Below are 16,819 nucleotides of genomic sequence, written 5' to 3' on the forward strand. Positions count from 1 at the left end.
CCCCAATCGCTGTACCAAATGCCCTTCATTAAACTCAGTCTTCATTTCTGCAGGAAAAGGAGAAACAAAAATCTGAAACTTAGTACAAAAAAGCTTTTAAAAAGTTAGTATTTTTCCTTCTGATGTGTTTGCTTTACTATTACCTGATAAATGGTTAGGATGACTTATAAAAGAGACTGGAGAGAAAGAAAGAATAGGAAAATAAATTTTCTCTGCTACCCCCATAGAAATCTGAAAAGTATCACGAAGCACACACAGTATATTCCATTCTCTTCACAAAAAAAGCTTAATACTTCCTGCCTCAAAAAGGATTATTTTCTTGACTGAGTGAGAATATATCTACCCACCTAACAGTAAGTAGATGCAATGTCAGGTAGTCTGCAGCCTGACCAGACACACACCACATCCAGGTCTGCAAATTATACAGATCAAAGCTAGCTGTGGTCAGATGTCTGCCTGCTCAACCAGGTAGGCATATTCTGAGGCTCCTTTGCCTTGTCTGCAAGGCTCCCTTGCAAAATAGAGAGAATACAGCAAATACTTCATAAATAGGACCCAATTCCACATTTATCTGTGCTTAACCTCTCTGGTTCAATTTTACTTCCATCCAAATCAACCAGATTCTTACTTTAAAAGAGAAACTGCATGTTCTCAACATGCAAAAAAAGGGCATCCTCATAAAGTGCTTACAAGGAGGATTCTGGTTCTGTCTCTCTGATACCAAACTCTTTGTTTTTCTTTAACTAACTGGCCTATTTTCCAATAATTTTACTCAAAATGCTAAAGTTATTTTGAATACAAAATACTAGTACTATATTAATTAATAATATATTAATAATGAATATATATAGTAATTAACATATTACTAGTTGAGCTTTAAGTTAGAGATAAGGACAAAGCCAAGAAATGCCTACCCAGACCTCAGTCCAAAAACCTAACTTGCCCTGTAGTTTACAAGTTGTTTTCTATCCTTTTTTCTTCCTGTATTATCTTAGTTCAAAATGTCTCCCATGATTGCAGTGACCCTGTGCCATATATCAATAAATAAAATGTCAAGTAAATACGAACAAGTCAAATATTTAAGAATGTGGCATAAATGGCATACTTACACAACAGAAGAAAATGGTGGTTGACCTTGTGAGAGAAGTGCTACAAGGACACCAAATTTCACTGCCTACAGTGAAAACACCATCTCCCCTTCCTATGCAAAGCTTACAACCTGACAGCCACAAAGAGGGTCATTATTCCATCTAAGTGCTAGAAAGCTCTCTTCTTTTAAAAGTTGGCGTTTATTGCTTACTTTATTACCTTCCCTTCAAACTACTGTGTTTAAAGGTTCACTGCAAATTAATCAGGTAGTAATATTTTAAACATTAAAGATGAATATTCCATTTCCTCTCTGACAAATCGTGTCACGTCTCCTGACATGAATGTGTTATGGAAGAGAATGTCATTTGTCTTAATAATTGGTAAAAATCTAGAAGAAAATTTCATACTTTAAGATTTCAGTATTATTGCTTCAGTATACTTAAGAGATGCTGACCATCTGAATACTACCAACCAAGCAGCAACTAGTACAACAGATCCATCAACCTGACAACCTGAAAGATCTTAAACGGAAAGTCTGTTTACAGACTGTTATGAACAGCAATAGAGAAAATTCAATCTTGAAACCCTTTCAAATGCAGTTGGTAAATAGCTTTACAATGTGAGGTGTAACAGACTTCTTAAAGGAAAGTTTGAATATTTAAATGTGATAATCGAAGAACTGTTTACTAAAGTAAAATAGGGTAATTTAACTATAGGGAAAAAAAAAATCCATGATCTCAAAGTAATAAGGGACATGTGACACAAATCCTAATCTGCCATATGACAGCTGCAGAATGAATTCAAAAGATTTTTACCAGACTAATTATCTGTTAATGGCCGGGCTCAGCGGGACACAACAAATTCCCAAGATTTAGTTTCCAAGTCATGTGATTTGATCGTAGCATGGCAGATGGCAGACAATGACTGCATACCCTTCATTTATTCTAAGAGCTACACACGCCATTTCGGTAACCCAGTACTAAAATTATGGTAATCATACATCAGCAAATACACGTTTCTGCTGGTGACACCGCTATTCTTGCAGCCATCGTTTCCCATGCCGTGCAGCATGTCATTTTTATTAAGTGCCATCAGCTCTTGGAGCGCACAGACAAAAATTGAGAACCCAGTAGGATTTACCCTCTCTGTGGATCCAGAAAGATGCTGGCAAGTTGGATGTCAGTTTAACAGTACACACATTTGCTTTTATTTAAAGTAGCAGCAGCTTTTTTCAGTTGCCGTCGTCTAATTTAGAAGTGCTGACTTCATATCAGAGTCTGATTTTGCATTCATTTTGATAAATATTCTGTTATTTCAACATTCCACCTCACTAACCTGTTAGCTTGATGGCAGTGGCTACTAGTGATTATATATCTAAACCTTACATCACTGAAAAAGATTAAATTCACCCCCAGTGGACCCTTGCCATTACATTCTCAGTAATGCTACACCACATCCCCAAAGCCAGAGCTATATCCCCCTAAGGGAGGGAAGAGGGGAAGGAGACATATGTTCTCCATTTCATCTGTACTGTATTTTAAATTATTGATTTCCAGAAAGTATGAATACTACACAGGTTCCTTGCCACCCTCCTATCCCCAAACAAATTCTAAAGACTCAAAAGCCAAGTTTTTCAGTGCTAGACTGCAGCTATTCCAAATGGCATGACCTTAATTTTTTGCACATGCAACGAAGCTGAAGAGCTTTCTCAGCATGACTGTTCACTGCCAGTTTAAGACACTCTTGTTAGATGACTCACAAGATGTTCAAGTTTGTTGTTGGTTGTTGTTTGTTTTTTTTAACTACTTTTTCTTTAACACCACAGGCATCATTTTGATACTTCTAAATAAAATCCTTACCCCTTTGCATTTTCATTGCTCCTCAAAATGGTAATGATCCTCTGACCACTGTGGCAAAAGCTGTAAATACTTTCTTGAGGTAAATCCTAAACCACACATATCTACGTGTGGCCTCTGTGCTACTACATTAAATGAAATTGCTTTAGGACGCATTCCCCAACATGACTTATAGGTGGAAAAAGGTCTCTGTTTTCACATTTAGGGTATTTTTCAGATCCCTACATCTATGACAGGGCACAGTTCATTTCAGGTTAGTTTCAGATAACACTGCCTTCCATAAATAACCACAGATGGGAAAAATTCTATATCCATGGATGAAGGCCAAAATTATCTCCTCTGTTTGAGTACACCATTTCCTCCTTCCCTCTAGCAATAAATATCCACTGCTTCCAGTTCCGGGCCTTCCGACTGAAAGTCTGAACAAAAATACTGTGTAGCAGTGTCCATAGATGAACTCATTTCCTGTCATACAGGCTTCCACAACCTTAGGGCCTCTTTAATTCTTTTGTTTTTCTCATACTCATAAAATTTGTATCCTCCACCCAGCAGGCTTACATCTCTCACTGTTACTCTCTGAAACAATTGCACAAGCCAGGCTTCCCCCAAATCACCTTTCATTCCAAATGTTACCTGAAGTTTGCTACCACTGGGTTTGAATTTACTCTACCTGTAAACCTTGCTGTATGAATTTTAATGGAAAATGCAGGTGCGTATATATACAGATCTTAATGCTTACTGGCATTCAGTTTTTTATTATTTTGTCTCCAGTTCAACGATTCTTCCAAAGCTGTGGACAGCCTTTAGTTAGAAAACAGATAGAAGCAGAATTTTCAGGAACCTCAGAGACTGTCAGACCCCATTTATCTACCCCACAGAAAGGCAAACTAAACTCCATTTGCTCCTGAGTGATCTCTGACAAACCCATTCTTAAAGAAAAAAAATAAAATAGAAAGCAAAACTGTAACAAAAATCACCTCCTCATTAACCTGAATTCAACAGTGACTGTTTGCCATGGAGTTCCTCTAGATCTGACGAGCTTCAAGCCTTTACAATCTCACTGTTGAACCTTTGTTTCAGTTTCTAGGAAGACCTGCCATCTCTGAGGGGTATCTTAACAGCTGCAGCTGGTCTATTCGAATTTCCAGTACAATACAAATACAAAATTCAGTTTACAGAAGCCATCAGCTCTCTACTAAGAGCTTTCAAACCTGTCACTAGAAAATAAAAAACTGAGTATGATAAGTCTGATGAATTCTTCCAGCTGTAACATGTTTTCATTAATTTCCCATTTATTTTTAACAAGTCCTTTATAAAAATTGTTATCAGAAAGTTAGGGAGCTTTACGTTTCAAAGAGAGTCGCTATCATACTTGTGGCTCATCAGAAAAAAGTTTCAAAAAAAGGTATGTTTTATCTGCAGCATGTTCTCAACATTTTGGGAATTGAGTATAGAAAAGGTGGCTCATTCATCTCTTCAATCCTGTTACATATTTTCATACATACAACTGCAACACAAGGCAAGCTTGAGAAGTTACTATCTTCCTGAAGTGAAGATTTCATTTTCTTTTAGGTGACAATAATATATGCTTCAGAGCTTTGTACAGTTTTTGTGAGTTTCTCAAAGGAAATTCACCACCACTGTACTCTCAAACAATTAGTAGGTAAATTACCATTATATTGCTACCCTACACTTCACAATAATTTAAGCTTGTTTATCTTCACTTTGGAGATATGGAAGGGTTAACTTCCCAACTGCAGAAGCTGCAGTGTGACTGTCCTTGCTTCACAGTAGGGAAGTGACAGATTCCAGCAAAGAACAGAGGGAAAAAATGCAGCCAAGTAAGGAAAGCACTCTGGTCAGGCAAATACATTAGGCAAACCTCAGTGTCAGAAACACAAAGACTGGAATTGCAGAAGCCAGGCTGCAAAGTTAAAGCCTAGCTACTGAGAGGAGTATTTTTCCTTACACAAACTATCACAAAAGTCTTATCCATTAGAAATTATCCATTTCAAACACAAAGATAAACGGAATCCTTGTTAATGTTATAAAATCTTACAATTTAAAGCTAGATAATTGTCCGTCTTCATACAAAACAGTCAAAGAAAATATCCAACACTGATATTATTCTCTGCTTTACTATTACCAAGGTCTTACTACAGTAAAGATTAATGCAGTCAGACGGGTGTATAAAACTTACTCTATAGACATCCTTTCCATTGTACTGATCAAAATTAAAAACAAGATTTTTTCATAGATCACTGGTTTCGTGATTATTTCTTACTACCCACATTAAATACCTCAATGGAAGGCAAAATTGTCCCATATGTTAATGAGAGAACCTCACGTTCCCTAATAACCTAATAAAAGGATACAACTTTTATACATGCATGTTTTATACATTTGTATTTCAACATCAATTCCACATTAAACAGGACACACAACCTAAACCCATTGCCCCTCATAAAAGGGAAAAAAATCTGTATTTCTTCAGAGATAAAAGAGGGGGAGCGGGCAGGGAGGGAACCCTGAGAATCACAACAGCTACATTTATAAGATGCAGCCATTTACAAAGTGCCTTTTTTTTTTTTTTAAATGGTTGCCTTTCAAGCTGTGCCAACAATAGGACGAATATAAAAGATCTGCCTCCCTAGCAGATTCAGAAGAATAAGCAATTACCACATTAGAGAAAATAGGCTCAGAAATTTCCACGGATTGGTAATTGGCAGCAAAGCAACTCTTTATTTGCCAAACCCCACAAAGACCTTGGGCACCAAACTACATATACCAGCAATGAACAGAGAAAGAAAAAAAAAATCCCAACAGGGCTCAGCCTTTCACCTTGGGGAAAACAACAACAAAAACTTCCAGAAGTCTCTATCCTCCAAGAGAAGCAGAAGGAGGCTCTTATTATCAGGGTGTCTGAAGTCCTGGGTAGAAGACCTGTACCACACGATCCCCCAAAATCATAATTACATTGTGGTTGTGCAAGGAAAGGCTCCTTCCTGAAGCCTAGCTGGAAGAGCAAAAGTCCTTTCTTCCAAACATGTGTAGGTTTCCACATTTATGCACTGGCACTGCTGAAACATTTTACACAGAGATGAGTATTAAGGAGCAGCTACTCACAGTGTGAGTACTGCAGGCTGCTCACAGTGCAGGCTGTTCACAGTGAGAACTAGGGATTCCTCTATTCCGAGAAGACAGCCATCATCCACCATGGGTGACATTAATGTGTAAGCAACATATGTGAAACTTAATGTACAACTGCAAGTTAGTTAATTTTATTGCTCCCTGATGCACCACTGCAGCTACCACATAAATGCAGATGGGTGAGTTTCCACGGTATCAACAATTCAATAGAAGAAGCAAATCTGAACTGAGACTCCAAATCTTAGCAGTTGCCTTTCCTGACTCTTCCCAAATATTTTTTATCTACTTGCCTGAGATAATTAAAATCTCCCTGTATGGGACAGTAACAGAAGAATTCATGCGTTGAAGAGACTCATTTCTGTATTATAAATATACTCAAAGCTATCTTGTAATGAATTAAATTTAACATGACTAAATCACATTTCAGGACTTTTAAAAAGAAAAGCACATTCCTAGAAAAGATTCTCTTGTAACAAATTTCATTTAAAATAAAAATATTAGAACTAAAGAGCATATTATAGTGTCAGATATTGCAAATCAAGAGCCTCAGTGATGCATTTGCCTCACTATACTTCATACCAGAGAACAGAAGTAGTTCTTTCCAAGTGTTTGATTATAAAAGGTGTATCCATAGCACACAACATAACTTGAGAAAGACCTCATGTTCAGATGACATGAATAAGTGCACTTTTTCTATGATACATTTGCTAACAACTTGCAACATAAAAATGTGTTCTTTAAAGCACATTATGAAAAGCTTGAGAATAAAAATTCCCAGCTCTCCTTACACAAAATCAAAACTTTTACAAGTAGTGCATGCAAACATACAGGTATGCAGATGTGCAAAAATACCTTCTGAATGAGCAAGGATCCTAATATTTAGTCAACAATACCGTAGCCCTGGTATCAGATATCAAACATGATCTACTTTGCAGCCTGTGCTGTTGAAGTCCTGCATGAATGTCAAATAAAAGCAGCAAGTATCGAAGTCCTGTGCCATGAAGAGATGAGCCATTCACTTGAGTGATCAACAGCCAGTGTATTACTGACACTTTTATCTGGTGCAGCACAATATTCTTTGGGTCTCTCCTCTGTATTTCTGCGTTACAATAAAAGATCTACTTTATCATTAATCTTGACAGCATGTTTTTGCAGTAGTAAACTAGAAGTAAAACCAGATTTCAAAGACATGAACACTACCTCTGAAATACTAATTTCAGATAAAATTCTTGACCTTAGACCATCTCCGTTAGTATCTCCAGGATGACATTCCAATACCTGTGTTTCTTAAATACCAGTCTGTGGAAATGAAAGGGAAGGGGACAGCAGTATTTTTTTTTTTTTTTTATATACCACTCAGCACTTCATAGTAGTCTGAAAATATGACCCTGCTTCTGAAAACACACACGTATTTTAACAACAATTTACTTTCAAATGTTTCAAACTGTATTACTGAACATAATCAAAAAGCACTTAGTTTAGTATATAAAAAGGTAATGTGGTAAATTTCTTTTGCAATATAGACAATCTTAAATTTTTATAGATGTTAATATTTGAATAGAAATTTCAAGAGTTACAGTTTACTTAATTGTCCTTATTCAGAAGGAGGTAACACACATACAGTAACAAGAATTCAAGTTATGAAAACAAAGAAGCTTATTTAGATTAACTCATAATTAGTAGATGTTCACAGCAACTTATTCTCCTACCTGCTTTCCATCCAGCGTACAAAGTCTCTTGACTACACCCGAATCTAACTTAATGGCTTCTGTGATGTCAGTCAAGACCTGTTCGAAGGAGTGAGCAGTCTTCTTATTCAGCAGAATTCTCACAGCTTTTCGTGGTTTTACTCCACTCCTAATAACAGTCACCAATTTGGGTTTAATGAAATCTTTACTCTCCTTCACTTCACTCTTTGTGGATGTCAAAGATGTCAAGGATCGAGTAGACCCAGTCCTTATGTTCACGCACCAGTTTGGATTGACATTCTTGGTATAATCAACTTTGCGATATGGTTCATTGGATGCACATACGTAACTTTCACCTGAAAAAAAGATGACATTTTCTTAATTTAAGAGGTTTTACAGCTATTTTTGCCAATTAAAAAAGATAACAAATTTGTCAGAAGCAGTGGCTTCCCTGTATTTCAACTGCAGGTCATTTTAACTAAAGGACAGTAAATTAGAAGAACTCTGTTCAAACAATAATCTCACAGAGTGGTGTGAACAGGTTTCAAAAGACTTCTGGTTAAGCAATAAAATGCAGTAAAGGATAACAAAGAGGTTGAAAATATTTCCCATTTCTTTTGGATCATAATTTCTGACTGCTAAGTCATTTTGCAAGTGATTAAATTACTTGAGCTCACAAGACATGACATTAAGATCATTCTCCTACAGCAAACATGTGGGTCCTTCCCCTATATATTCCTCAAATACATACTTAAAACATACGTACACATACACACCCCTGTTTAATAATAGGTTATTTCAAAAGGAGCAAGTTTTAAGAGAACAAAATTCAAACATCTCAAGATCCTCGTCCTGAAGCACACATCAGTTTACCAGAAGTATGTACATACTGCCTTTCTACCAAGGATACCCTATTGAAATGTAGTCACTGCAACATTTTTAGACCAACAGCACCTGTTGAGGCCACAAATGAGACCAAGACTACAGGTGTAAGAAAGCGCAGACTTCCCCATTTTGATTTCTTTCCTAGTTCAAAGCCTGCTATCTCCTGAATAGGAGGAAAGGAGGTGAGAGAACAACATCAACAAAACACAGAACACGTTACTTATTACAGGCTAGTAATACGTACCCTTGCATCAAATTACCTAAAGAGAAACAACCATGATGTAGATCTAAGGAGTCTTACTACTTCTCTCCATCTCCTAACATAACACAAGGCTAGAGACTCTCCAGCTTTCTGAAGAGGACAGTTTTCTTTCCAAACTGCCACTTATTGTTCAGCACAACCCTTTTAAAGTCTGCCAGCAATACACAGACCATGACAAAGAACATCTTCAATTCTGTTTTTTTTTTTTTTTTTAACCTACATCTTCAGGGGTTCACAAAATGCCTTCTAAAGACTTTCTCAGAGAGGCAGATTATCGCAGATTATAAACACTGAATGGTACAAGTGTTCCACGCTGGCCAGCACACCCTGCCTCTAGGCAGAAGTTTTTAAACTATTGTTTAAAAACCTTATACTGTTCTGCAAATAAAGCTACGTGCTCAAGGTTTCTACTGAAATAAAACAACCTATAACACACTGCAAAAATCCTCCTATATATACACACACCACAAAAGGAGCAAAGAGTGCAAACACAACTGTGGGACAGTAATGTCAAAGTTTTGAAATGTACACCTATGTCTAGATATACACTAGTGGACTTTTAAACAATGCTTTTGCTTTCAGATCTGTTGTTTGGAGAGCCGATCTTGCTGAAAAGTTGTATAGTTTACTCTAAGAGCAAGATAGAAAACTACTTTCAGACCCCTTAAGAACTTCTGTAGTCTGAAAGATGTTTTCATGCTTCTTTTTTCCCATCCCAATTACTGCTGTCTAATTTATCAAATGTTTAGACCTTCTTGAAAGTTTACTTGCTGTATTTGAAAGAAAACAATGAAGTTGTTGTTCACTCAATGAATGAAGTTAAGTCAAGTTAACAAATGATTCTGTTCAAGAAAGTTTGGCAGCCAGTTCTGCTTCCACAAGCCTCTGGGATGGTTCTCCGCTGAGGTACAAGGAAACAATTTGGTGTGAGGTTTCACTGGTGCCACTGTCTTGCCTGTGTCCTTTGTCTTCACACATCCCCACCATTCCTCCTTCAATTCAAAGATCAAATGGTGCACAAAATGGGAACTGATACAGACAGACTCTTTCTCCCCAGAAATGAGAATAAATAAATAAATAAATAAGCAAGCTGCTTTCAGCCCACAAGCTCCTTGAATGGAATATCCATATATCCATGCACCAACATAAAAAAAAAAAAACACCACTGCACAGCTCAGGAAGAAGTGTGCTGGCCTAGAAGCTTACATTGCCACAGAACCACATGCTAAATTACAACAAGTCTGTAAGTAATACGATTTAATCACTCTGGTTTTGAGCAAGATGTTGGATTGGATGACCTCCAGAGGTCTCTTCCAAACTGCATTACCCTACCGTTCTAAATAGGTGGAGCGGTTCTTCCAGCAGCCTGAGCTTCTGGAGATATTTCTCTAGTCTATCCTGTTAGTGTGAAATAGCACTACATCCCTACACCCGCTAAGATTCAAAAGATTCCTGCTTATTTTCAGAATAATTTCTAATGAGCCATGAAGCTGTCTAGCTCTAAACACAGTGCTGGCAAATAAGAAGTATCTCAAAGAAGCTGATGGTTCTAATTCATGCCAATAGACTTATTAACATTATAACTGCTAAGGAATTACACAGACAACAGATGCAGTATGCCTTTGCTTTCCTTTAAGTCCCAAGATTTAATTTTTACAGACATCTATTTTTACTTTAAAGTCAGTTAACAGAAACAGCCTCTTCACTGTTGCTGATGTAGAATCAAGATGCAAGTTGAGAATGGGATACCAGATTCTGAGTGACAGTGAATAATAATTGAATAATAAAAGAAAGCCTCAGAAATCATTTTATTCTCCTCTCTGTGACTAGTTTCTTGTGTGATATAGAACCCTCAGGATATGTTTTTCCAATATTACATGCTGAACTTTTTGTGGATACACCTAGCAAGTGGCTTTGGGTTGTTTTGTGTTTGTTTGTTGCTGTTTTTTATATGAGTGTGTGTACCTGCAGATTTTTAAGATATTTAAGAATGCTAATTATTATTTCCTCATACAAAAAAAAAGAACAAAAAAGGTACCTTATCATTATTCAGGATACATAATACTAGGTATTCAACTTTGGAAAGTCCCTGACACCTCGCTGTTGTATAAAAAAAGACAATATCCTGTGCATGAGGATATCTTTGTAAACACAGCAAGCACCCCTAGCATCTCAAAAGTTTTCAAATAAGTTTCAATACATGAAGTCACTTATTAAGTCAGAGTAACTTCTGAAGTACAGACTGTAGAGCAGTGCATAAGGAGTTAAAGTGTAGCAATCAGTACCACAAAATACCTCAAAACTCGCCACTATGTTCAGAAACAAATCCTTTCAAACTAGAAAAGGATGAATATCCTCCATTAAAAAAAAAAAAAAAAGAACAAAAAAATCCATCAAAAACACAAAACAAGGTTCCTAACACCCAACAAATAAGCAGTTATTATTAGAACAGGAAAGCAGGAACAGCCTTTTCCTGTAACACCCTGATTCAAAATAACACTGCACTTTCATCTCAGCAATCACTATGTATTGAAGGCTAAAGACAAAATAAAACAAAACAAACAAAACCAAGAAATGCTTTCAAGATAATTCACATTTAAACCTCAGAGCTGAAGCTTTAAGTAACAATGCTGGAAAACAAAAGGATGACTATTCAGAAACAGGATCTCCAACTCAAAATAAACTGTTACATGTAAGTAGTAGAGGTAGAGAACAAGAAGACGCTTTGCTAGATTTACCATAGAAGAATCTCAACAGGGTATTCTAATTTACAGACACATAACAGAGTATCTTCCTAATGCCGTCACCGAACATGACCTACAACCTGTCAAATCATATTTCAACACCCTTTTGAAAAGCAGAAATTGTCCTTTTATAAGATCTTCAGTCAGGACAGACTAAAAAAGATCTTTATTTACTTACAACAGTTGTGTAAAACATCCTCGTTCCTACCAGTTCCTTTGCTTGAAGCATGTTTAAAACGAAATTTCCTGATGATCTGAACTTCAATACCCATTTATTACAGATTTCTTCTTATTATTTCTTATACATTAAGCAGGGGTCTTAGTTTCCCGCTTTAGATGAGAAAAATAAAAAGTGCTTTTAATTAAAAATAATGCAACACCTTAATAGAATGAATTTCAGATAACTTCTTTCAGCTGTATTTAACCAAACCTCAATGGGAAGAACAAACTGTTTTAGTTTCTCAAAAAGCGTATCTGGCAAAAACAGTTTCCTATAACTGGCAGATAGGGGAACAGACTAACTACTTGAGAATTGTAATGACCAATTTGTCATTTGTTACGTGTTTTAAATGCCATGCTTGCTTTCTTATATCAGTCATAAAAACTAAAATTAGTAATACAGGTTTTTACATGGAAAACAAATTTTACTACTACACCTGCAAGGCAGGCATGTATGGCAGGATTAGAGAACATTAGAGAGGAAAACACATAAACTGAGTGACTTGCTTTGTTCGTAACTTAAAAGAGAAAGGATGTTTTTATTCCACTGAAGTTAGTATCTAATCTTCTAATGATTTCACCACAACCAGGACCTCAGCCATAGTTTCTAAGTTCTACTGAGAACCTTGCAAAGTAGCCAGAAAACCACCAGAAATAGAACATAAGAAACCACTTGTTACGTTCTGCATGAAGACTAATTTTCTAGGAACTGACCATTCTAGGAATTAACCATTGACTTGGTTGGGTTCACACAGTATCCAACTGATTATTCAATAGAATAAAATATTTAAGGAAAAAAAATGGCAGGGGTGAGCTAAATCACAGCTATAAAGCTCACTACAGGAAACTTTCCTAGAGAATGGTATATTCAGAAAGCAAGCCTAAGAAAATCACCTCTTGATGAGCAGGCATTCACTTTAGAACATTGTGCTATTAAATTGTTATTTCAGCCACCCTTCTAAGTACAAAATGCATTTGCATGCCTACTTGCAAGAAGCTCCACCTCATTTGTAAAAACGTGTCACATTATATTTTTCAGATAGAGAAACCTGCAAGTGTAACGTTGCCTATAGTATTTGCCCACTGCTTGAACATAAAACCTGATTTTAAACCTGCTTGGAATTAATTTCAGTATAAATACATACTTCAGATAATCTTCACACTCTCCCAGAAAATCAGTATTTGTAAGACGTAAAATACAGCACTGGTTTTTTGTTTGTTTTTGGTTTGTTTTATTTAAACCAAATTGATTTCAAACATTGCTAAAAATGTAACAAATTTACAGTTCAAATCACATATATAAATAAGTTTGCTGTTTCACTAACTGCCTTAAGTGAGACTTTCATGCCTCTAACCTAAATATATATCACCTCAATTACTAAAACAATCTTTTCTGAAGCTTCAGTGGCATTTTGAGCAAACTGTAGCTTTTAAAGTAATTTGTATGTCAACCTTCTAGGTCTGCTAGATTTAACTCCACAGATAGGTATAAACAATATTTCAAATATTTTTATTACTGACTTGGATACAGTCACTTTTATGGTTTGAAGGTCCACTTTTTCCATTTAAAACCATCTTGAAATATTTTAAAGCTAATGCATACTAACCTTAACTGACACATGCTCATAGCAATTGCACTACTGGAAACAAATAGCACGTCTTTGACTTACAACATTAACAGGAAACAGTCAGGTCCCTAGTTTTTCAACCAGATTGTGAAGTTAATCACTAATATTAAAGAGGTGTTTGAAGGTAAAAATTTAAAATATGGACTAATGAAGTAGAAAGATCTATTGAGCAATATATACGTGTGTATTTTTTTCTTTTTTAAAGAAAAAAAAGAAAAAAGGCAAGAATCAAATACACAGGTTACAGCTGGGGCTTTGAACCCAGACAAACTACTCTACAGCAGAAAGCTCAGCCAGACTGCAGAGCAGTTTTGGCAGAGGCATGAAACCTCCTTTTAAGTTGGAATCATAATTTCAGCAGAACATATGTGCCACCCATCCAACGCTTCATGACAGTACCCCGAGCAATCTAAAAGTGTCACTTCTTCAATGAAGAAATCCTGCTACCACCAAAAATTCCTCAAATGGGGCATATGCTAACTCAAAAGGAATAACATCTGCTGACATTTTGAGTCACAATATGATCAACAAATGGATTAAGTTTACTTCTGTCTCTCTGTCTTATTAACACTTAAAAAAAAAAAAAAAAAACCACAGATAGAAGACATGAAGTATTACCTCTGAGCAAGGAAACACTACCTGCCTCTTCAGAATTTACCTGCACTGCTTTAGTAACCAGGTGCACTGCTATTCAAAAAGCAAGACCCATGTGTGTGTAGCATGTTTAAGTACACGGTAGAAGGATTCCAGTTTCAGAGTGGACAGGCTAAACATAATATTCACCATTCCCCCACCACAGGAAAGACAGATGACTAACAGAATGGATTGAAAGAGAAAACAAGACTATACTGGTCAATCCAACTGACAAACAGGCATAGACCATTATTCGCCTGAATACTGTTTTGCCTACTTAAAAACTCATCCAGGAAAGTTTTCTTTTGCCATCTGTTTCTTCCACACTGTTATTCACAGGAAAGTTATCCAGCTCCTTTCAAAACACAAATGCAGGGATGAAGGAGTTAGGGTGTAAATGAAATCTCCAAAATTCAGCCATGCAATTTTAGGTATGGATAGGAAAAGAGAGATGTATCTTGTCTTTTTTGTATCACAAGTGTACATCACTTACAAAAAATGTAGTTTTGAGGAAACACAGCTGCCTTACAGCTTGAGGTTCTTCATGGCACAAGTTTTGTGAGTTGAAGCCAACTTCAAGGCATTTTAAAATATAGCCTAGAAACATTCAGACATACTGTCTTTAAAAACACTGTCTGCTAATGAATGACTTGCAGATATTTCGTTTTCTTAAGCATTAGGCTAACTAAAAAAAAAGTGCATACACCATTTAGCAGGGATTGTAAGGAGGAAGTTAAGTATATAATGCTCAAAAGTCTCGAGTGAAGACATCTGAAAAGCCTCTGAACAAGATTTTCTGGTTAGTGTTTTGCAAGGTGTTAACTAGCACTATTGTCTTTGAGAGTCACATAAAGCACTGTGTTTTAAATGACACACTGCATAACAGAAAATGGTATAGCTGACACAGGTAAAAATATCCCTACACAAAACAAACAAACAAACAAAAAAACCAACCTTCTTCCTATTTTTAAAACATGTTCCACTTTGGAGCACATAGAACAGGGCAGGTTTCTGAGTACACTTCATATAACCATCCCACATCCCTCATCATCTTTTGGTGGAGCTCGTCAATTTCAAGAGTGCCAAAAGTTGCTTGTTCACTATAATGCAACATTTTTTAGGACTACTAACTTTCCAACTTAAGGATCATGGCAGAGTACCTTTTTGGTGTTCTGTGACACAAAGCTCAGCAGAACAATGTCTTTACGGCATGTATAAAAGGACTGACCTACCTTCACTTTTATGAAGGATTAGACTTTATTTACACCTTTTTTTGCTTCCTTTCTCTCAGAGATCTTTCTTACTCATCAACTTCTTACAATTATGTCACTTTCACATCACCTCCAGTAATCCTGTATGGGTCACCAGCATTCCTCATCTAGAGCATTTACGTTTCCCACGAACTGTTTAAAACCTGGTATGATGACAAGAATTTCAGCAGATGACTAGCTGCTCCTAGTTCTCTTTTGACTTTACTTAGTCAGGAGGTTCAGAACACAGCTTCCTACAAGCTTTCTCTGAATCACAGAGTGGTTGAGGTTGGAGGGTACCTCTGGTCCGACCCCTCATCTCAAGCTTTCTGCAAAGCTTTCAGAAGACAACTGGATACTTGGTATCAACCCTAATACCATGTGCCTCCTCTACAGTAAGCAACTTTTCTCAGGTAGGTTACACTTCTCCCCTCCCTGAAACTAGGATGTACACAGTGGTGGGACTATTTTATTTTGTTTGGATGTAACAATTACATCAATCCAATATTTCACATCCACACCTCATTGCTGTAGGACTAGGGAACTACAGTGCTTTGAACATATAGTCTGAAACATAAATGCTTTTTTTTTTTTAAAATCATTTTATCCTTTCTTTTTACCCTTCTTTGTTAAACCTGCTACAGTTTTTCTGCCTTTGTTTAAAGCATTATAGCTTTTGTCTTTAGCACAGGAACGTAATCATATCTTTTGCAACAAGCAAAATTACAAACTGCCTAATTGCTGTTACCATCTGCTTGCCCTGACAAGAGGAAATATATTCTTGACCTAATATAACAGTGTGCTAAAGAGAATCCCAGGTACTTAAGTAGGATTTTTAATTTTAATGTAACAATTTATGTTACTACATATTACATTTTATGTAATATAAAGTGAAATAATAATTATCTCAGGCAGAAGGTACTTGGATTGTTCCACGTTTGGTTTCAAAACATCCTTTGACCCTGTGGCAGAGCCCATTTCCTTAAAGCAGCTCCTGCCCTGTGCTGCACATCCTAGCCACGCTTAAGGACTGCCTTGCTCAGAAGCTTTCAATCTCTCCCCAAAGACTTCCTTACAGGTGCCTGCTGACTCCAACTGTGCAGACAAAACTACCAGCATTTCAAAAGGACTGTATCAATTAACCATTGTGAAGAAACAAACACCCTTTAGCAGTGCTTCCTACCTAAAGAACTACAAAAAGTCCCTATCACATAACAAATTGTGACTTTTCTTTTCCAGAAAGGAATCTATGGTTGCTTTCCTCTCCCAAAACCCAACAAAGTCTCCCAACTTTGCAGCAGATCTTAACAACCAGGAGACTCCACATTGTTCACCTCAAGACAATCAAAGCACAGGACAGCAAGACAAGGCATGACTGGTATCAATGTAAAACAGAAGCTTCAGCACTGATGAAC

General features: G+C 36.6%; 1 protein-coding gene across 4 annotated transcripts in view; it reads right to left on the bottom strand.

Moving 5' to 3' along the window:
* The window catches only part of DCLK2 (doublecortin like kinase 2), an 86,524-nt gene that overhangs the window by 65,700 nt on the left and 4,005 nt on the right, over nucleotides 1–16,819 (bottom strand). For all 4 annotated transcript variants that reach the window (XR_004779219.2, XR_004779220.2, XM_035550178.2 and 1 more), the window contains exon 2: nucleotides 7,805–8,139. Coding sequence is in view for 2 of the 4 variants with exons in the window: in XM_035550178.2 (XP_035406071.1) it covers nucleotides 7,805–8,139 (335 nt within the window). In the remaining 2 variants the exon portion in view is untranslated. The remainder of the gene's footprint in view (nucleotides 1–7,804; nucleotides 8,140–16,819) is intronic.

This window comes from Cygnus atratus, chromosome 4 (assembly GCF_013377495.2).
Source record: "Cygnus atratus isolate AKBS03 ecotype Queensland, Australia chromosome 4, CAtr_DNAZoo_HiC_assembly, whole genome shotgun sequence".
Taxonomy (NCBI): Eukaryota; Metazoa; Chordata; class Aves; order Anseriformes; family Anatidae; genus Cygnus; species Cygnus atratus.